The 22,496-nt window shown below is 37.8% G+C and overlaps 2 protein-coding genes and 1 pseudogene across 3 annotated transcripts in view; 1 reads left to right on the forward strand and 2 right to left on the reverse strand.

The window, feature by feature from the left end:
• Positions 1-22,496, reverse strand: part of GRID2 (glutamate ionotropic receptor delta type subunit 2) — a 1,393,842-nt gene that overhangs the window by 490,807 nt on the left and 880,539 nt on the right. For both annotated transcript variants that reach the window (XM_044912908.1, XM_044912909.1), the window contains 2 exons: positions 19,336-19,497; positions 83-202 (listed from right to left, as the gene is read on the reverse strand). In XM_044912908.1, the coding sequence (XP_044768843.1) occupies positions 83-202; positions 19,336-19,497 (282 nt within the window). The remainder of the gene's footprint in view (positions 1-82; positions 203-19,335; positions 19,498-22,496) is intronic.
• On the reverse strand, positions 12,080-17,692 carry LOC110577780 (annotated as a pseudogene).
• On the forward strand, positions 13,444-13,971 carry LOC123324063 (ubiquitin-like protein FUBI). The gene has a single exon (XM_044912911.1). It carries the CDS (start codon positions 13,503-13,505, stop codon positions 13,902-13,904), a length of 402 nt encoding a protein of 133 aa, XP_044768846.1. The 5' UTR covers positions 13,444-13,502; the 3' UTR covers positions 13,905-13,971.

Genomic DNA, 22,496 nt, shown 5'->3' on the forward strand with positions numbered 1-22,496 from the left:
ATACTGGGATCATATGACATGGAGAAAAATCAAACAAAACTATAGTTTAGGAAAAAACACGTATCAATGTGTCTGGTCTTACCTTGCGAACACCTCGGCCAAGCTCTTCTCCATAGTTGGTTCCAAGAATTTCAAAGTGGACATTGGGATTTCCTCCATTCTCTCCAAATTCTAGTTCTCCAGTCAACCCACTGACTCCACCCTAAAGTAAAGATATCAATGTAAGATTTCAGAAGAAGTAAAATAACAATAATAATAACAACAATAACAATAATAATGAGAAGTGGGAGAGAAGGAGAAAAAGAAGTTCTAGGAATACTATTTCCATCAACAAAATAAATATGATATCAAGCATGTAATTATTAACAGGCTATTGTACACATAACAAATAGGAGAGCAATTGAAAGTTGACCTTGAGAATAACTTAATCCAATCTCATCCACTTTACAAACAAGGGAATTTATACTCAAAGAGTCGAATGACTACTAAAATGACACCATGGTAGAGCTGAGACTAAATTGCAGGCTAGGATTTTTGCTGCCATATCTTATGAAATGCATAGTTCCATTAGTCAGAAAACAAGATGCTTCTGGAGAGCATAAAATCTACTCTGGAGACAAGTTTTGAAAATATTCTTTCTCTAGCACAATTCTATTCTAATTTGATTTAAAATTATATCTGGGAATCTTAAAAGCCATGGTTTCTAACTTATTGGAGATTTATTTTTTCCTTCTTCTTTAAAAATCTTTTCCAGGGCGCCTGAGTGGCTCAGTTGGTTAAGCGACTGCTTTCGGCTCAGGTCATGATCCTGGAGTCCCTGGATCGAGTCCCGCATCGGGCTCCCTGCTCAGCAGGGAGCCTGCTTCTCCCTCTGACCCTCTCCCCTCTCATGTGCTCTCTCTCTCATTCTCTGTCTCAAATAAATAAATAAAATCTTAAAAAAAAAAAAAAAAAAATAAAAATCTTTTCCAAATTAAAAAAAAATTAAAAAGCTAAATTAGGCTTGAAATCTGTTTTTGCTGTTAAATAGTAATGCTGGCTGCTGAGATTCATTGGGGATTTCCAAACTTCATCTTTCATTCAACATGACAGATGTTCATTTCCCAACAGATGGCAATGTAGGTCATACTTCTCTCTCTCTTGTTTACCACTCCTTTCTCACTTTAGTTGATCAGCCTTCACCTTATTTAGGATTTTACAAATTAAAATCATATTCCAAATCACTTCTATACTAAAGCATTTTAACTTAGAATTTCAGCCTGATAATCACACTTATTTGGAAAAGCTATCTCCATTTGTAAATTGCTTCAATTATCACCTCTATGATGTTGATACCCAACTATATCTCATTTTGCCATATCCTCTAATTCAACTTCTAGGCTTTTTTGGCAGGTTTTATGCTGTTTGCTATATCTTCTACTTCATCTGTGTTTGGTAGCCCATCATATGACTCTATGTTCATAACAGATATTCAATAAAACCATTGCTTAATCATTAATTTCAATATTTATTTCATTTTTGCAATAACAATAATCAACAAACTGATCCTCCACAATTATTTCTTAATAAGCCAGCTTCTCTTTTATTATCTGGTTTTATTAATAAAAATATGTTGAATTTGATATGTCTATGTTCTTCTCATACATGAGTTAGCAGTCAATAGCATGGATTTTGGAGTCAGACTACCTGAATTTGATAAATGATGTCAGAATCCACTAGCTGGTAAACCTGGCTAAGTCACTGAATTTCTCTATACCCCAATTTCTACATCTATTAAATAGCAAAATAATAGTGCCTACCCCAGAAGACTATTATGTGTCTTATAATACCATACCCATAAAGAATATAGAAGAGTGCTTTAAAAGTGGTGAGAGCTTAATTACTATCATCATCATCATCATCATCACCATCACCATTATCTACATGATTATTTCATTCTTTAATTTCAAAGACTTTCTAGTTTTGTCAGAAATTGTAGACATACTCCCAGTCTTTTTCAACTAGTTTATTAGGGTTGCAAAATTTCATTATATGCTTGAATATTTACGTAGTTTTGGGAAATGTTTTTGCAAATTTTGACTCAGTTACATTTCATTGATTAGTATTTGGGGAAAAAAAGTGTTAAAGCAGCTGGTCTAAGATCCACTCACTTATTTTACTGTTATGTGTGTTGTGGGAGGAGGGGGTGCGGGCCAGGAGAAGAAAAAAAGAAAGGAGGTAAGTAAGTTTAATATCCTTGTCAACTAGAACTCCAGGTAGAGACTAGTAATATTTAATAGGAAGAAGAATCCTTATCTATAAAAGCCCTTAGCAGGATGTCCTCCACTGAAGACTTATTGTTGTAAATAAACTCAGAATCTGTAGATTAATGGTTTATGGCTCCCTGGAAGATGTCCTGAAGCTTTACACTTTTTAGAGTAAAAATGGAGACATTTCATAATGTATATGCTCTCTGTTGTGTGAGGCAAACTGATAAAACTTTCCTTGGAGACAGAATGTGCGTGTCCAACGTGGAAAGAAAGGATTCGGAGAACCATGTAGAATGCCCTACAATCTCTCTCCTCTGTGCCTCTTAATTTCCTGTATCTTGATATGGGCAAATGAACCTATTATTGCACGTCAATTTGATCCTATATGTTCATTCAGTATTAACATCTCAAAGAATCCAATTATCACTCTAGAATTTGAAGACTGGGGTAAGTACAGTGGATCTTATTATCATTAATATCTCTAAATAGCAAATACTGTAGGAGTTTGACTCACAAATATAGCTTGTATTTCTAAACCTAAGTAAAATTCTCGGTATACCAAAATCTTCTATTAGAGATTTTCTTGTCCTCATTCATACATCTATCCCAATAATATCTCCTAATTACATCAGTTTAAGTTTCTGTCTCAGTACTTTATTTCTAGGGAAAAGAACAAAGATATTATATATCAATATGATTGCTACATTGCAAAAATGCTATACTCCTGAAATTTTTAAACTTTTGAGCACTAGATTGCCTGGCACTATATTATTATTCCCAGTCACTACTCATATCCATAGCTATCCATAGCTTGTATCTGGTACTGAGCAACTTAGTCTATTTACACTGTATACAAGGTAAAAAAAAAAAAAAAAAAAAAAAAAGTAAATCAGGGGACCTGCACTTAGTTAACTGGGGCCTCCACTTACCTTGTTCACCTTTTGACTCTGTAATTTGTCTTCTTTGTGTTATATTCTTAATGAGCTATTAGCATGTGTAATCAGTAAAATCTTCCCTCGTGAAGATATAAGGGATGCTTGAGAGGTTGGAATTTCAAGTAAATAAACCCTTTATCTGAAGCCCCTTGTTATCTGCCTCCAACTTAACCTCTCTGATTTTTGATTGCCTAAGACTATTCCCATGCTTTTGAGCTTTTTATTTTTATTTTTTTTCTTTTTTCATTTATCCTCAGATCAACTTTGCAAACTGAGCCTTGATAAAAATATGTGCTGGCCAGGTGGTAATGAACAGTCATTATCTTTGTACATGCACAGTTGCATTTTTTATCTCTTGGTGATGCAGCAGATTCTAAACAAAACAAGCTAATGGGACATTGATAGTATGAATAACACATACAAGTAATTTCTAAACGTCCTTTAAATTGACAGTAAAAATTGCTGCCAGAGTAAACCTTCTTTAAAATACCAAGTAAAATTGGTCTTGATTTCATCCTACCTAATTTATATAGGAATACCAGTGGGTATCAAATATAGAATGGAGAAAGGTGGAAAAATAAAATGAGGAGAATCAAAGGTTGGGAATAATTTATCACTGGATAATCAGTTTCTCAAAAGACAGAAGTTTGTTGTTCCCCTATAGATAGGGTAAGTGGGAAAAAAAAAAGAAGAGAAAATATTTACTAAGAATTTATTTCTCTCTGTTATGAGGCTAAAGGACTTTTCCCTATGCTTGAACTGCATAGGAAAGGATAAGTTGGAAGGAAAAAAAAGAAGAGAAAATATTTACTAAGAATTTATTTCTCTCTGTTATGAGGCTAAAGGACTTTTCCCTATGCTTGAACTGCACAGTAACTTAGAGATACTTTTGGAGGATCATATGGAAGATCAAATATTTATGACACTGGTCTAATTTCCTTATACATATTTCTAGGTTCCTTGCAACTTGCAGACATGCTTGGTAACCAAGAACACCCTGTTAAATAAATATGAGCCCAAAAAGGCAGAGATCACACTGAAAGATGCCAGACTCAGTGGTGTACCGTGGTGCCCTCATGTTTCATAAGTTAATTTCAGAGAGAAAAATCCCTGACAGAGGAAATATTACATTTCTACCCAGAAAAGAAATATAATGGTAGAGAAATATTACATTATAAGATGAAGAAAACCACACACACAAAAAAACTTCATTTGTGTGAAATGTTTAGGAAAATCTGAAGTTGCCATATAACATTTATGTGTGTATATATATGCATACATATATGCATATGTGCATTTGCCTATATACATATGCATTAAAATATTCATTCATAATAGATACTTGCAGCGAACCGAAAAGTCAATAGGGTATTGTTAGTATTTTGATTATGCTATCTGTATCTTAGAGAAAAAAAAACTGAGGTCCAGATGACAAGTTTTTTGAGGAACCTGAACTGAAATCTCCATCCTGTGCTTCATACTTCTTCCTCTAGACTATATAAACTGTGTGCCCAACATTATATATATATATATATGCGTGTGTATGTGTGTGTGTGTGTGTGTATATATATATATATGTATATCTCATAGTGGATTGCTCAAAAATGTATGTTGAACTGAAATAAGTTAAATTTTATACCATTTTACCGTGATTCAAATGCCCCGAAGCTGGAGTATACATTGACATGTCTACAAGAGTCCCTATTCTAAGGGCATAGACAGCATTTAAAAAGCTCTAGTAGCAAAAAAATTTATTTGCACACATTATTGTAAAAATGCTATATTGTATTCCAAGTCAGTACTGCTACTGGTAAGTCAGATTATGTTTTCCTAAATTATCTTTCTCTCCTTCAGGTTCAAAAATTCTGAACGGTACATGGTGCTTTACACCAAAAGCAAAGTAATATGTTTTCATTCCTCTAAGTATACAAATTAAATAACAACAACAACAAGAGCCCTAACTTATTAGGGTTACTTTTGTCCAAGTCAGAAGCCTAGAACCCTCTCTTCTCCCCTGCACGTTTATGTTAAATCACCAAATCTTATTTTAATCACCGAAATATCTCTTAAAGACATCTATTTCTATCCATCCCTACCACCAACACCATTGCCCTGGTTTCCTTTGAGTTGGAACACCAGACTGTTAAGTCTCATTTTCTCATCGTCTGTCTTGGTCCAATGGCAGCTGCAGAATGAATTCTCCACTTGGCAGCCACTGAGTAATCCAATTTTGTCACCACCACCCCGCCCCCATATTTAAAATACCTCAGTAGCTTAAGCTTGCCCCTTGAATAAAGTTCAGGAACTTGAATATGGTTTACAAAACTTTTCATGATCTTTCCCTGTCTACCTTGTTTTAGCTAATGAGGAACCAAGTCCCTATTCTATCTCTCTTCTAGCCACCCCAGTTTTATTTCAGATGCCTACATGCGCCAAGCACTCTTTCCTCCAAGCCTGAGAATATTCTGTTGCCCTTGCATGAAACATTGTTCCTTCCCCATTCCTGGAATACTCTTCCTTTCTTTTCCCGGCTAATAACTACTCATCTTAAAGGTTTCCACCTATCTGTCATTCTTATAGCTAAGGACGTCCTCCAGTCACATATTTCCAGAATAGCTGGTGTTTCCCTTTTGTAGAACTAATCAGACTTGTAATTATTTTTGATATTTCTATTTTCCTTCCTTATTCTGTGATCTTACAGTACAGCGTATGGTAGCACTCAGTAAATATTTGTTGAATGAATACCATATAAGAATTAGAGTAATTTCAATATTTTTGCCATTTCAAAGAATACTTCTTTAGATACCAAGATGCATTAAGATCTCTTTTAGATAGGACAGGTATCGATACAAGAAAATGTATTGGTACTAAATGATTTGAGATACTGACATAAATGTTGATATATTCTATTTTGCTACATATAGTATTGAAAATAATCACCATAAAGGATTTAGCAGAAATTGATCAATTAAGCCAATGCTGAAGTATTTGATTTAAGGATCTATCAAATCTTGATTGGCTTACTCATGTAGAATACATAGAAAATGTCAGTGTTTATATGTACTCACATATTTTGAGTGTAGTATTTTTCTTAGGTTTTTTTTTTTTTAGTTAAACTAAAAGATATAAGCATATATTTTTTTTTTCTAAAACTCAGCTCTCATTTTGTCATATCCTTGCTCAAAAATTCTTTAGGGCTTTTTATTTACATACAAAATAAATTCCTCAATCTCTTTCCAGTCAACTATTCTCTCCATGTATTTTATGCACTCTGGTAAATTAATCAATTGTTGTCATTGTCCACATAATTTATTCCAATAGATACGGCAGTTAGAGTGCTCCCACCACCTGAAATATCCTCTTTTCCATAGCTTTACCTATCTTAAACTTGTTAATTTTCAAGTTCCCATTAATATGCTATCAGTTTCATGCAAATTCTTCTAATGTGTTTTCTCTGTTTTGGGTCAGGTTTCCCAGAAAATAGCTCTGAAATGGGGATTTGCCTGCGTGCAGCAGGGTTACCTGAAGTCCTCCTAAGAAAAGCACCTGCAAGGGAGTGAAAGAAGAGGGGCTGGAAAGGGAGAGGTGAAACAGTGATGGAAATACAGCAAGGGTTCAGTTGATGCCTGGGGCCAGTCCCTGGGGAGGAGTAAAAGACACTGGGGAGGGTATGTGCTCTGGTAATCGCTGTGAATTGTGCAAGACTGTTGAATCTCAGATCTGTACCTCTGAAACAATGCAATATATGTTAAGAAAAAAAAAAAGAAGAAGGTAGCAGGAGGGGAAGAATGAAGGGGGGGAAATCGGAGGGGTAGACGAACCATGAGAGATGATGGACTCTGAAAAACAAACTGAGAGTTCTAGAGCGGACAGGGGTGGGAGGATGGGTTAGCCTGGTGGTGGGTATTGAGGAGGGCACGTTCTGCATGGAGCACTGGGTGTTATGCACAAACAATGAATCATGGAACACTTCATCTAAAACTAATGATGTATGGGGATTAACATAAGAATAAAAAAAACACACACACACACACAAAAATAAAATAAAATAAAATAACTCTGGAGTTACCCCATCAGAGGCAAGGGACTCAGACTATTCTGCAATGATGGGAAGGGAGTGGAACAGCTCCTTGCTGCGCAGGGCAGTTCCTGGACAGAGGCTCAGCTGTGTGCCTTCCTGGGAAAGAGCACCTCAGCTGAGAAATCGGGATCTGAGTGTGTACCACCGCACGATACACTCTTTCTAAGATTCCACAGGGTCCTATTTTTACCACTTTGGGGGCCTTTCGTTGCCTCTCACCTTAGAGGATAGCTTTTTGTATAATAATGCCAATATTCATTACTAGGCTCTAAATTCTTTCTTGGGTAATCACATAAAAGAGTTTGAATAATACATTCCACACTATAAGCATGTGATAAATATCCGTTAAAAGAGTGATAAATACATGAATGAACAGAGCGTACTCTTGGAAGCTGTTTCAACATTAACAGTAAGAAAAAAATAGAAAATGATTGCCATTTAATTTTAGAACAAGTCTGTAAATAAAAATACTCTGCCCACATTGCCTGAATGTAATATTATTTCACAAGCTAAGAAAGATGGTAGATCTGTATGGATTAAACTGATCACTAAATGTCCCAGGGAAGTGGTTTTCAAACTGTGGTTCTAAGAACCAGTCGTGGTGTGAGTCCATCTATGGAGATCCTCCCCGACTTTCTTCCAGAGCAGCTCAGCTGTTGTTTTACTTATTATTTAGTTTAAAAGGCTTGAAAGCTTTCTCTAGGGCATGTAACCTTAACAAATTTAAATTACACAACATGAAAACTCCTTACCAAAATATATAATACAATTAAATGTAGGTTCTCATAATACACTAAAGAATGCGTATGTGTTGGATTCCAAAATCCTCAACAAAATCCTAGCTAATAGGATCCAACAATACATTAAAAGGATCATCCACCACGACCAAGTGGGGTTTATCCCCGGGATGCAAGGGGGTTCAACATTCGCAAATCAATCAATGTGATAAAACACATTAATAAGAGGAGGGAGAAGAACCATATGGTCCTCTCAATTGATGCAAAAAAAGCATTTGACAAAATACAACATCCTTTCCTGATTAAAACTCTCCAGAGTATAGGGATAGAGGGAACAGTCCTCAAGCTCATAAAATCCATCTATGAAAAACCCATAGCAAATATCATCCTCAAAGGGGAAAAGCTGAGAGCCTTTCCCTTAAGATCAGGAGCACATCAAGGGTGCCCACTCTCACCACTGTTGTTCAACATAGTACTAGAAGTCCTAGCAACAGCAATCAGACAACAGAAAGAAATAAAAGGTATTCAAATTGGCAAAGAAGAAGTCAAACTCTCTCTTTTCGCAGACGACATGATACTTTATGTGGAAAACCCAAAAGACTCCACTCCCAAATTACTATCCAGCAATTCAGTAATGTGGCAGGATACAAAAATCAATGCACAGAAATCAGTTGTTTTCTTATACGCTAACAACACAACTGTAGAAAGAGAAATTAGAGAATTGATTCCATTTACAATAGCACCAAAAACCATAAGATACCTCGGAATAAACCTAACCAAAGAGGTAAAGGATCTATACTCTAGGAACTACAAAACACTCATGAAAGAAATTGAAGAAGATACAAAAAGATGGAAAAATATTCCATGCTCATGCATTGGAAAAATAAACATTGTTAAAATGTCTGTGCTGCCCAGAGCAATCTATACCTTCAATGCCATCCCCATCAAAATTCCAATGACATTTTTCAAAGTGCTGGAACAAACAATCCTAAAATTTGTATGGAATCAGAAAAGACCCTGAATCGCCAAGGAGATGTTGAAAAAGAAAAACAAAGCTGGGGGCATCACGTTGCCCGATTTCAAGCTATATTACAAAGCTGTGATCACCAAGGCTGCATGGTACTGGCACAAAAACAGACATACAGACCAATGGAACAGAATAGAGAACCTAGATATGGACCCTCAACTCTATGGTCAAATAATCTTTGACAAAGCAGGAAAAAACATGCAATGGAGAAAAGACAGTCTCTTCAATAAATGGTGCTGGGAAAATTGGACAGCCACATGCAGAAGAATGAAACTCGACCATTCTCTAACACCATTCACAAAGATAAACTCAAAGTGGATGAAAGACCTCAATGTGAGACAGGAATCCATCAAAAACCTAGAGGAGAACATAGGCAGTAACCTCTTTGACATCGGCCACAGCAACTTCTTTCAAGATACATCTCCAAAAGCTAGTGAAACAAAAGCAAAAATGAACTTTTGGGACTTCATCAAGATAAAAAGCTTCTGCACAGCAAAGGAAACAGTCAACAAAACAAAGAGGCACCCCACAGAATGGGAGAAGATATTTGCAAATGACACTACAGATAAAGGGCTGGTATCCAAGATCTATAAAGAACTTCTCAAACTCAACACCCAAAAAACAAATAATCAAGTCAAAAAGTGGGCAGAAGATATGAAAAGACACTTTGCTGAAGAAGACATACAAATGGCTAACAGACACATGAAAAAAGGTTCATCATCATTAGCCATCAAGGAAATCCAAATCAAAACCACACTGAGATACCACCTTACACCAGTTAGAATGGCCAAAATGGACAGGGAAAGAAACAACAAATGTTGGAGAGGTTGTGGAGAAAGGGGAACCCTCTTACACTGTTGGTGGGAATGCAAGTTGGTACGGCCACTTTGGAAAACAGTGTGGAGGTTCCTCAAAAATTTAAAAATAGAGCTACCCTATGACCCAGCAATTGCACTACTGGGTATTTATCCCAAAGACACAGATGTAGTGAAAAGAAGGGCCATATGCACCCCAATGTTCATAGCAGCAATGTCCGCAATAGCCAAACTGTGGCAAGAGCCGAGATGCCTTCAACAGATGAATGGATAAAGAAGATGTGGTCCATATATACAATGGAATATTACTCAGCCATCAGAAAAGATGAATACCCAACTTTTACATCAACATGGATGGGACTGGAGGAGATTATGCTAAGTGAAATAAGTCAAGGAGAGAAAGTCAATTATCATATGGTTTCACTTATTTGTGGAACATAAGCAATAACATGGAGGACATTAGGAGAAGGAAGGGAAAAATGGCAGGGGGGGCGGAATTAGAGGGAGAGATGAACCATGAGAGACTATGGACCTGAGAAACAAACAGGGTTTTAGAGGAGAGGGGGGAGGGAGGATTGGTTAGCCAGGTGGTGGGTATTAAGGAGGGCACGTACTGCATGGAGCACTGGGTGTTATATGAAAACAATGGATCGTGGATCGCTACATCAAAAACTAATGATGGGGCGCCTGGGTGGCTCAGTCGGTTGAGCGACTGCCTTCGGCTCAGGTCATGATCCCAGGGTCCTGGGATCGAGTCCCACATCGGGCTCCCTGCTCTGCGGGGAGCCTGCTTCTCCCTCTCCCACTCCCCCTGCTTGTGTTCCCTCTCTCGCTGTGTCTCTCTCTGTCAAATAAATGAATAAAATCTTTAAAAAAAAAAAAACTAATGATGTATTGTATGGTGACTAACATAACATAATAAAATTAAAAAAAAAAAGAATGCATATGTGTGCTAATAAACTTTTCGCCACAAGAGCTTTTAAAAATGTAGTCCATGCCTTTAGAACTGTCCCCTTGCAGACTCATCAATGCACACTCCAAATTCAAGGCATTTGAAAAAGCCACATTGAAACTAAGATATTGTTTATATAATATTTACACATGGTACCTCTACCCTTGATTTCTTGGTGTGTGGTATTTTCTTTAGCCAAATGATTTTGACAGTAGTGAATAAAACTACCACTATGAACAAGGAAACGGATAAATAGTATGGTATATAGAACACAGAGCTGGAAGCCAAACAACTTGGTAATAAAACTAATTTGCTTTGTAAGCAACCCTTAATAAGTCATTTAATTTTTCTGAGGCTCAGTTTTCTCCACCTTAACACTGGGGAAGGATTATCTTTATTTTATATGGGTTACTAATAAATTAAAAAAGTACAAAAATAGTAAAATAAAAATAGAAAGATACATTACTTACCTAATTTAAAATATCTCTTTTCAAATAATACCTTTGAAATATTTAATAGCAAAACACCTTTGGCATATTTATTAAACCAAGATGCTATTTATCATCAGAATTACACAAGTTTAGAAGTAGAAGCTAAAGCAGTTAGTCAAGAAAAGTTTTATTTTATTATTTTTAAAATTCTCTCTGTCATTTACTCATGAAAAAAGTTTTGTACAGTAGGATAAAGTGGCAGACATTAACCTAGAACCTAATCACTTCCAACCATTAATTCCTGATCTTACAGTAGCCATGAGACCCAGCCTCTAGAAGGAATTACATTTGAGTGCTATAACAGGGAGAAAGGCTCTGATTAAGTCTTATTTCATATTACAAAACCCCCAAGTATATGGATGCTTGCTATTAGAAAGTCAAGCACAAAAAACATGACCCAGACTGCTACCTTCAAAAAACACTGGCATCCAGCTATCTGTATATACATACAGATTAAAAACCCTGGTGCTAAAAAAAACCAAAAAACAAAACAAAACAAAAAAAACGGCACTACAAGAAAATAATTTCTACCATATATGTTGTAATTGGTATCATATTTTTACTCAAAATGTGGAGGGATAAATGAAAACACACACTTTATGAAAACCTACCTTTCCTAAGAAAATTGAACCCAAGTTAAAAATTTCTTACGGACCCAGATAATGATTTTAAGAATCTATTTCTGCTGATGGCAGCATGGCAGCTGACTGGCCTATATGCCAAACATACGTGGAAGCAAGTGCAATGCCCAAGTGCAGACAAGCAGAACACACAGCACTGCTCACAAAAGATTCAGAGCAAGCAAACAGTTTTTCCAGCCACTGTCAAGATGTCATCATCAGCTAAAGCATGCAGCGCTTCTTCAAACATACCTTTGGTAATTGCTATGTCAGATTGTCCCTGAATATCCTCAAAAAGTTGTGAGTATTTTAGAGTTGGTGTTTGCCGTTACATAAACTAAGTTTTTTCAGTGTTTCAGCTAACCCTTCTCTCCGTTTCAGAGAGGTGGTATTCATTTCTGTAGTAAGAATAGATATGTCCATAGTGTCAGTCCAGGGGTTCTGCTAAGCGAATTAAGGATTTCAGCTGACAAGGGTATGCAGAAACCATTCCTCAGCTACTACTAATCTTCTGATCCCCCTCAAATCTACATAACCCTGGATGAGAGCCTGGGTGGCTTGCTGGCTCAGCCAAGACATGACTGTGCTGTGAGCATAAGCAATGGAGTTCTTCAATACTGCCACATTTGTGAACCCCTTCTCCACTTGCTCCTTGCTCTGGTAGTGCAGAGCCACGAGGTGGTGAACCAGATGCCTGTCACAGGCTTCATCCTGAGGGTCCAGCATGAGGAAGATCAAATCAAACCTTGATAATAACATGTGAGGTAGCTGGATATTACCAACGGCTGTTTTTTAGGATTCCATTGAGACTCAATAGAATTTGCCACTGCCAGGATACAGGTGTGTGCACTGAGCTGACAAATAATCCCAGGCTTTGCAATAGTCAGCTGTCCCATGACGTTGTGCAATGCTGATCTCATATTTTCATTCATCTTCTCAAATTTATCAATACAGCAGATGCTATCGTCACTTAGGTCAAAGGCACCAGTCTTTAGGACCACCTGTCTCATCTCAGGGTCTTTTGTTACTTAACACCGTTAAGTCAGTCCCAGGAGACTGGGTTGTACATATACTGCAGAAGCTGGGACTTATTGGTCCCAGGGTCACCACACATCAGGATGTTGTTCTCAGCACAAAGTGTGTCCTTTCCCATGTGACTAAAATCTTTCCTTTTTCTAAGGAAGAGCTGAAGCAAGATTCCCTTTTTTAAATCTTCATGTTCTTACATGCTTGGAGCTGAGACTGAAGCAATCCTCTCATAAATGCCTTGCTTTCTGTAAAGCTCCTTAAGCAATACCACATGCTTCTCTGAAAAAAGTTTCCGTTCTATATCTTCATCTGCTTCTTCATGCAGATGTTCTGCATCCATTTTCTGATAATAAATGCCATCAATGTGGGTTTTGTAGACAGACTTCACATTACTCACTCTTGAATTGACTCAGTAAGAACAGCTCGATAGATGTCTGTACTGTGTACTCTGTCCCCAGGTTGAACCTTGTCAACAAGATCATTGTGAGTAAAAAAGATGACATCATGCTCTTTCTCGACTCCATCTTCGCGGTAGTGGCTGCGGTGCCCGCGGTTCAGTCGCCGACATGCAGCTCTTTGTCCGCGCCCAGGAGCTACACACCCTCGAGGTGACCGGCCAGGAGACGGTCGCCCAGATCAAGGCTCATGTAGCCTCCCTGGAGGGCATCGCGCCAGAAGATCAAGTCGTGCTCCTGGCAGGCACGCCCCTGGAGGATGAGGCTACCCTAGGTCAGTGTGGAGTGGAGGCTCTGACCACCTTGGAAGTAGCCGGCCGCATGCTCGGAGGTAAAGTCCATGGTTCTCTGGCCCGTGCTGGGAAAGTAAGAGGGCAGACTCCCAAGGTGGCCAAACAGGAGAAAAAGAAGAAGAAGACAGGCCGAGCCAAACGGCGGATGCAGTACAACCGGTGCTTTGTCAACGTTGTGCCCACTTTTGGCAAGAAGAAGGGCCCCAATGCCAACTCTTAAGTCCATTGTAATCCTGGCTCTCCCCAATAAAGCCACATAGTTCAGTCAAAAAAAAAAAAAAAAAAAAGATGACATCATGAAGCATCTGCCTTGCAGGCATATTTTCAGAAGACTCTTGAAGTTTGATTATCTGCTTGTCTGAGAACACAGAGTGGTTGTAGGTCAGCCCTCACCCACGTAGGGCTCAGCAATTCAACCATGGTCCATTTCCACCAAGGCAATGTGAGTGCACACCTGGCATTGCAAGAAGGATTTCTGCATCTCGGGAAGCAGGTGTGACATCCTAAGCAACATGCCACTGATGGTGACAGACCGGTCAATGTCTTCCGAATTCAGACTCATGCAATTCGTCTTCAACACAGTGAATGGTCCTACTTAAATCTGATGTTGTATGACTGAGTCCAGTAACTGTCAAAGAATATCTCATTGACAACCATGTTAAAAGTTAAGATAACTTCCTGTGGGTGTACAGATTTTTGTCAAATGATTTTATTCAGTTTACACTTTAACATGACTCCCTAATAATATTAATCACCCCATCATTGCACACACAAACATCCAGCAATATCTACAGAAACATTGTCTTCTTCAGCCAGAGGGTCAATAAAACGTTGAAGAAAACCCCCAAATTTTCTTCACACGTTGCCATATTTACATATGTTGCTCAAATCACAAGTTTTTGGCCTAGAGACTGCTCAATAACCACTGTATCCTCTGTTGCTGGCCCATCCTGCAAATTCACCTACAGACTCTGATGTAGACCCCACATCAGGCCTCTACCTTATGGGTGTGCTGCTAACACCACAGCTTGGGGTTCCTTCTACCCAAGAGCTGGAAGTGCCTTATGTCAGTGGTGAATTAACATTAAAATCAAGTGTGAATAGTTGAAGAATGCATCAGAAGAGAGCTGTAAAATAATATGTCCTGTGTGGCAGGCGTCTGCAGGTCAGTTCCAGGTCAGGTTGGCATCAGCAGCAGCTCTCCTGTAGAGGCAGAATTCTCACCTCTACATCTCTGAGATGGAGATGACCTGGCATTCTCACCTGGAGCAGGAAAAGATGGCCACCTCTGAGGTACGTAAGGCTCTCAGGTGTACCTGACAGGTCATGTTCCCAGACAGCCCCAAGAACATTTTTTTTAAAGCTTTTGAAAGTTTTGAAAAGATATAAAATATTAAAATTAGGGGATAACATTAATTTTACTTGAGGATGATATCAATGTCTACTTGAAAAAGACAAGAGAATAAACTACAAAGGAAGAAGTGAGAATCAGGAGTCAAGCTTCAAGAACTGATCAGCTCAATCACAAATAATATCAAACATCAGCAACTGCCTTACATACCTACAATACCTAGTTTGAAAACGTAATGGAAACAAATTCTATTCATGATAGTGTGTACACACATTCACACACACAGACATACATACTCCAAACTTTACAAAATTTTAGGAATAAAATATAATGCAAATATGTATGAAGGACACCAGTCTTTATTGAGGGCTATAGAAAGATGACTATATGGATGGATACCATGTCCATGGGTGGGGAAGACTCAATATTTTAAAAATTATAACTCAAAATGAATCTCTAAAATTCATATAAATAGCAATGGCTTGGGGGTTACTGATAATATCTGGGAAAAATAAACATTTGAGAATTGACCGCTATTTTTTTTTAAAGAAGAGAAACGTGGAAGTACCTATCTTACCACTTCATAAAATACATTGTAAAGCTTCCATACAACAGTGTCCTGGAAACCCCCGCCTCTCCCCCCCCCACCCCCCATATAAATGTACTGGATATTTACAGTACTTATGTCAACTGTGTTGTTTCTTAACTTTTTGGTCTCATCCCCCCGCCTAAAAAGAATATAAATTAAGGGACAGATCCTCATTCTTTCACTTGTCTCTTCACAGTGACACAGAGGCTTTGGAAAGTATAGATAGCATGCCCTTAATATAGACATGCAGTGGTTACTTGAATGTAATTAAAAATTTTATCACTAGAATGTTCCAATTGTAATAAAGAGCCTGACCTCATTTGTGATGTTTGGCTGCTGATTTCTTTCTAAGCTTTGGTCTCCCTTTCCCCTTTGGCTCCACATCTGGACATGCCAATCAAGAAAGCTCATCCTGCACCTCCTTTGCTGACACCAATAGGAAATAATAAGCCTTGAAAATCTCTAGCCCAAGTACATGGGAATTTTTTCCCAGTCCCACCTCCTAGCCACTAGCAAAACCTGACCCGCTCTCGCTGCCTGGCCCAAGCCAGCCTCGATGTCCCTGAGCCCACTCTGCTCTCCTGGGAGTTCCTGTATGAGTAGTAATCTTTCTTTCAAATTTTCCTGGTGCATGCAGTATTATCAACCTAGACATCTGAATGGGATGACCAAAATACTCTTATGAGGCAAAGTAATATGACTGGGGAAAAAATAACTCCATTTTTGTTAAAGTCAATTTGAAATGTTGAGACAACAAATAATGAAACTGAGCATGTGATTCTCGATCTCATTGTGAGGTGTTCAAGCCCCACATTGGGCTGAGTTTACTTAAAAAAATATAAGGAAACTGAATATCTGCAATGATATATATCATTCAAACTTAGTCTCTAAATACATAGAATGGATATACTCCTTTAAAAAGTGTCACTGGGCTGAAAGCTTACTGGGACAAATAGACAAATATTCCCCCCAAAATAAATGTCATAATTATTATATTAAATTATTATTTTGATTATACATTTTCCAACAGGAACATTTTCTATAATTGAATTGTTCCATGAGAACCACCTACCTATTATAATGTGTCTATTTCCCTCCCACTAATACTTTCACTAAATAAGTATCTCCTAAGCAACCTCCCAAACTATTATCCTGTCTTTGTGAGGAACTTTCAGAAGAATTAATATATTCAGGTTCCTGCATCCTAGCCAAACCATGAATTAATAAATTGGCAGGATCAGAATCATGTTCAACAACTTCCCTTGGATTCATACCTGCCAAATCTCTACATAGACAGATAGGGAGACCTTGGCAACACTTTGAGTTTAGATTTGACTTACTCATTTTTTAGTTGAAATATCTTACTCTGCCAATATAGTCAAGGCATTTAATTCTCAAACACTTCTGTTGATAAGAGTCTAAATTCTTATTAAAGCAATTCTTTCACAAAGAGGAAACATACCAAAAGAAAGGTCCAGGCTATTCTCCATTTGCAACATTTCTTTCTTCCACTTCCTGGTTTCTTGTACATGTAGTTCACTTCTAACGATAAATTTTTAATTTTTTCTCTGGCTTTTCTAAATACATTCATATTTCATTCGACTAGCTGTATCTCTTTTTGTTTCAGGAGCGAAAGGCGAACACATCAGAGAGAAAAAGGGATGGGTAAAATGAGGAACATAAACCTCCAAATGTCTGTCTTCTTTGTGTAAAGGGTACAGGAGAAATTTGTTTGTTTTAATAATCATTTCATTTTAAATCCAAGAAGCTGTGTGAGACAAATGGAAAATGCCAGCAAGGATGACATGACAAAGAGGCTAATAAACTGCAGGATGCTTACATCGTTGAGAGAGCTAAACAGCATAAACTGCCTCCTGGGAACAGAGCACGTAGCTCAGCCAAAGCAGGTCACAGCCAGGCTAAACACTACACTGACAGTGACGAAGAAGAATGTACCAAATATCTAAAATAGTTCACGAAGCCTGCAAAATATTAACTGTTTAAGAATTATATCTTTTTTATAAGATAAATTAAAGATCATCTCCTCTAATGTCTTACCATGTATCATGTCATCGAAAAACAGTGAAGTCTTGTGCTTATTTTTTTCAGCTGATGGTACATTTTAAAGAAAAAGAAAACCCCAACTATTTATACTTTGTGACAGGCCCAAAAATAAGTTGAGTATCTCTAATCCTAAGGGTATAACAAAGGCAATTGAAAACATTTCAACTGCTAACTTTATACTTGCATACAATTCCCTGAGAAGTAAGTAAGGGCTCCTTGTTTTATGCATGTATGTGACTTTCTGACTTTGTTTCTTAATTTTTTTTTTAAATCAGAAAGAGAGAGAGTGAGAGAGTGAGTACAAGCAGGGGGGAGTGGCAGGCAAAGGGAGAAGCATGCTCCCTGCTGAGCAAGGAGCCTGATGTGGGACTCGATCCCAGGACCTTAGGATCATGACCTGAACTGAAGGCAGACACTTAACTGGCTGAGCCACCCAGGCGTCCCTGACCTTGTTTCTTTTAATGTTTCATTTCTCTATTACACTGCCTTGTGCTTTGAATTGACAACAATATTGGTGACAAAAAAAAATCCTTTTAAAAGATATCTCAACAAAAAATGACTTACTGTATCCCCTTTAGGTGAAAATTAAGGAGAGTGAAACATTAATCAAAAGTTACCTTCTTTCTAGAAACATCGCCAAAGGCAAGGGAAGCAAGGGCAAAAATGAACTATTGGGACTTCATCAAGATAAAAAGCTTTTGCACAGCAAAAGAAACAGTCAACAAAACCAAAAGACAACCGACAGAATGGGAGAAGATTTTTGCAAATGACGTATCAGATGAAGGGCTAGTATCCAAAATCTATAAAGAACTTCTCAAACTCAACACCCAAAGAACAAATGACCCAATCAAGAAATGGGCAGGAGACATGAACAGACATTTTTCCAAAGAAGACATCCAAATGGCCAACAGACACATGAAAAAGTGCTTAACACTGCTCGGCATCAGGGAAATCCAAATCAAAACCTCAATGAGATACCACCTCACACCAGTCAGAAAGGCTAAAATTAACAAGTCAGAAACAAACAACCAGTCAGAAAGGCTAAAATTAACACACAGAGAGGAATATTATGCAGCCATCAAAAAGAATGGAATCTTGCCATTTGCAACAATGTGATGGAACTGGAGGGTATTATGCTGAGCAAAATAAGTCAATCAGAAAAAGACATGTATCATATGACCTGACTGATACGAGGAATTCTTAATCTCAGGAAACAAACTGAGGGTTGCTGGAGTGGTGGGGGGTAGGAGTCATGGGGTGGCTGGATGATAGACATTGGGGAGGGTATGTGCTATGGTGAATGCTGTGAATTGTGTAAGACTGTTGAATCACAGACCTGTACCTCTGAAACAAATAATACATTATATGTTAAAAAAAAGAAGAAGAGAGTAGGAAGGGAAAAATGAAGGGGGGAAATCGGAGGGGGAGACGAACCATGAGAGACAATGGACTCTGAAAAACAAACTGAGGGTTCTAGAGGGGAGGGGGGTGGGAGGATGGGTTAGCCTGGTGATGGGTATTAAAGAGGGCATGTATTGAATGGAGCACTGGGTGTTATACGCAAACAATGAATCATGGAACACTACATCAAAAACTAATGATGTCATGTATGGTGATTAACGTAACATAAAAAAAAAAAAAAGTTACCTTCTTGATGGTCTCCAGCATGGAACGCCCTCCCTGCCAAGGCTTGGAGTTCTTTCTGATACACGACAAACTGGCCATGCTGTGCCATTTTCGGTCCTCCAGTTTTTTATGAAAAGCATTAGCAAGCAAAAGCACTGTGTCATATATGTAAAGGTTTGAAATCTGAAAAGACATTAGATGGTAATCATTAGACTCATTGATGCCAACCATCAAGAGTAAGGAGAAAATCATCAGCTCGGCTGTTTCCGTTCATGTCAGAGATGGCTGGTTTACTGGGTTATTTATTAAGCAAAAGGTTTCTTTTTTTTCATTTCCTGGGCAATTTCACCATTGACAATGAAGTCTTGTCTGATTGTACGGCTCAATTGCTTTTTCAGCTTATTTAGGTGTGAAAGAGAAGATAAAAAAGAAAAGTTTCGACAGAGGCAAGTCTGTTAGTGTCAGATTTTGATAATCACTGGCCCTTATTTCTTCCTGAAGAGGTAAGGGTCTAAGAGCTTCAGATTGGAAGGGCAAACTGAATAATACATTTTCTGAATATGTCAAGTTTTTGCATTCTGATTATTCAGATGGAGAAATATCAACTCGATCTTACATATAAAATGAGTGTCATAGGTGCAAGTAAAAGGAAAGGGGCCATCTGTGTATATGCACGGGTCTATGGGGATTCAGTGATGAGAAAATGAGAGAACACAGCATCGTTCATAAACATTACAATTATCAAGGATCTATACAAAATTATCTAGTTATACACAGGCATTGCAATTCATTAACATGACAAATACCATAAACTATTAACTGCATGTGAATATGTGATATATATATTAATGCTTTCTTCTTCCAAAGTAATCATGTCATTACCTTCCTTCTATATAAATTGAAAAAATGAATCATGAAAATTTTTGCTATGATCTGTTGCACTCTTATACTTAACTCTTGCCAGAAGTACTATCCATACTGTCAATTATAGAAGGTGTTTATTTTTCAAAGAAATTAGAAATTATTTAGGAAATATAAACACCAAGAGATATCCAAAGTCAAGAAAAGATTTTAAATGTTGTATTATTACTTCTCTGAAAGAAATATAAAACACAAAGTAAAAAAAAATGAGGAATCAATGTAGCTATGAAAGTTAAATCCATCTTAAAGTGTTTAAATTTCCTCAGATTTTTAAATGTATCTTGTTATCAGTTTTTTCTGAAAACAAAGGGGACAATATGTTGATTGCCCTTTGTTTATGATTAATTATTAAGGAATCTTACAAAATGTCCGCCCACATCACAGAATGGCACTAAATTTCAACTATTGGGATGACAGTTTAATATGAAAAACTGTTAATAAGCACTTCCTAACAGTGCCTTGTGAGTTTTCTTTCATTACTAGGAGAATCTTAATCATTTGTGTTTATTAGGCATCACTTTATATGCATAGCACTTAGGGAAGGCAGGCCTTTCTTTAAAGAGACATGGACATTAAGGAGGGCATGTGTTGTAATGAGCACTGGGTATGATATAAGACTGATGAATCACTGGCCTCTACCTCTGAAACCAATAATACATTGTATGTCAATTGAATTTAAATAAAATAAATAAAATGATGTGACTTGAAAAAACAAAAGAGACATTGCATACTCTTATGCACCGTGTGAAATACCAGTTTGTTCTTTATAAGGAAATATTAAGGCAGGCTAGTCTCACCTTCACCTCCCTGTACTTCCCCTGCCAGATAATTACTAGAGAGACTAGGGGGCGTGGCTGAAATCTGCAACGAATGAAGACTTGAAGATAAAAGTAGTTGATGAATCAAAATTCAGTTTGATTTAGACTTCAAAGACCCAAAAGGAAAACCTTGGGACATTTTCTCAATAATCTTCAATAATCTGGCCTCTTTCAACCTTTCCTTGCTTCACTTCCTCAAATTTGCTTGCTTTTATCTCTCTAGCTCTCTTTGGCTTCTCCCTCTGACTGACTGCTCTAAGTGTATATATGAAATGGTTGGGGTAACACTCTTTGATGTCTCTTTACTTTTCTCCAGCTACCTAACTTCTAATATTCAATTCACAGGGCACAAGTTAGGTGAATCCCACCCTGACAATTTCTCAGGACTCCACTTGTTTCCAGGCTAATTGGGCAGTCTTCTTCAACTCCCATAATGCTCATGTTGCAAGCCTCTATTTGCAACATATCATACTGGTAAGATTTTTTTTTAATTTGGTTTTCACACTAGAATATGAGTTCCTTCGGATAGGGGCTCATGGTGGTGCAAAGTCCCCTTTGCTCTTTTGTTTCCCTTCTTTATTTCCTCCTGACTTAGCCTAAAGCCTAGCACACATTTGGTTTTTGATAAATAGTTGTCAAATAAAAGAAGACAAAGAAAAGAAAGTCAGGTTAACATCAGGTATGTCTGACAGAAGTCAAGATGTGAGAAACCTGGCAACTTGCGTTCCATCCAGATCTTGACCCTGCCATGGCACAGTGTCTTTTGCATACTCTGAGGCATGTACCTTGAGCATCCGTGCTGCTCCTAAAGGTGAATGCCTCGTCCTTGATATATGACAGGTGTTTTCGACAAATGACTGCCTCTCATTCCCACCTTCCAAACTATAGAATCGAAACGGGGTGATGACATTCTCTGAGATTTCTATTACCCCTTCTATTACTTCTTTCTCAGGGAAGTGCCTATCCTGTTTTGAGGTTCACACTCTTTCCTATGCTATAGTCCTATTCTGCCATCACCTACTGGTCTCTTGGTCACTCTGTATTCATGAGATCTTTGACTCCTCTTCTCACAGTGATTCTAAACTATCTCCCTGCATTTAAAGAAAAAGTCACTGCAATTTCTACTGAGATGATTTTGACTTCTATTCTGGCCACAATCGACACAAGTGACTATTTACTGGATGCAAACACATAACTCTTCTAACATCTTAAACTCCAATTTCCCCACCATCTGACCAATCATTTCTCTCTATCTTACCTTCACTACACTTGTTTTCTGACTTAAGTGAGCCCCCAGCACCCACCTCCTTTATAAGACAACCTTCCACGAGAGACTATGGACTCTGAGAAACAAACTGAGGGTTCTAGAAGGGAGGAGGGTGCGGGGATGGGTTAGCCCGGTGATGGGTATTAAAGAGGGCATGTATTGAATGGAGCACTGGG

The sequence above is a fragment of the Neomonachus schauinslandi genome, chromosome 2 (genome assembly GCF_002201575.2).
Source record: "Neomonachus schauinslandi chromosome 2, ASM220157v2, whole genome shotgun sequence".
NCBI classification, from domain to species: Eukaryota; Metazoa; Chordata; class Mammalia; order Carnivora; family Phocidae; genus Neomonachus; species Neomonachus schauinslandi.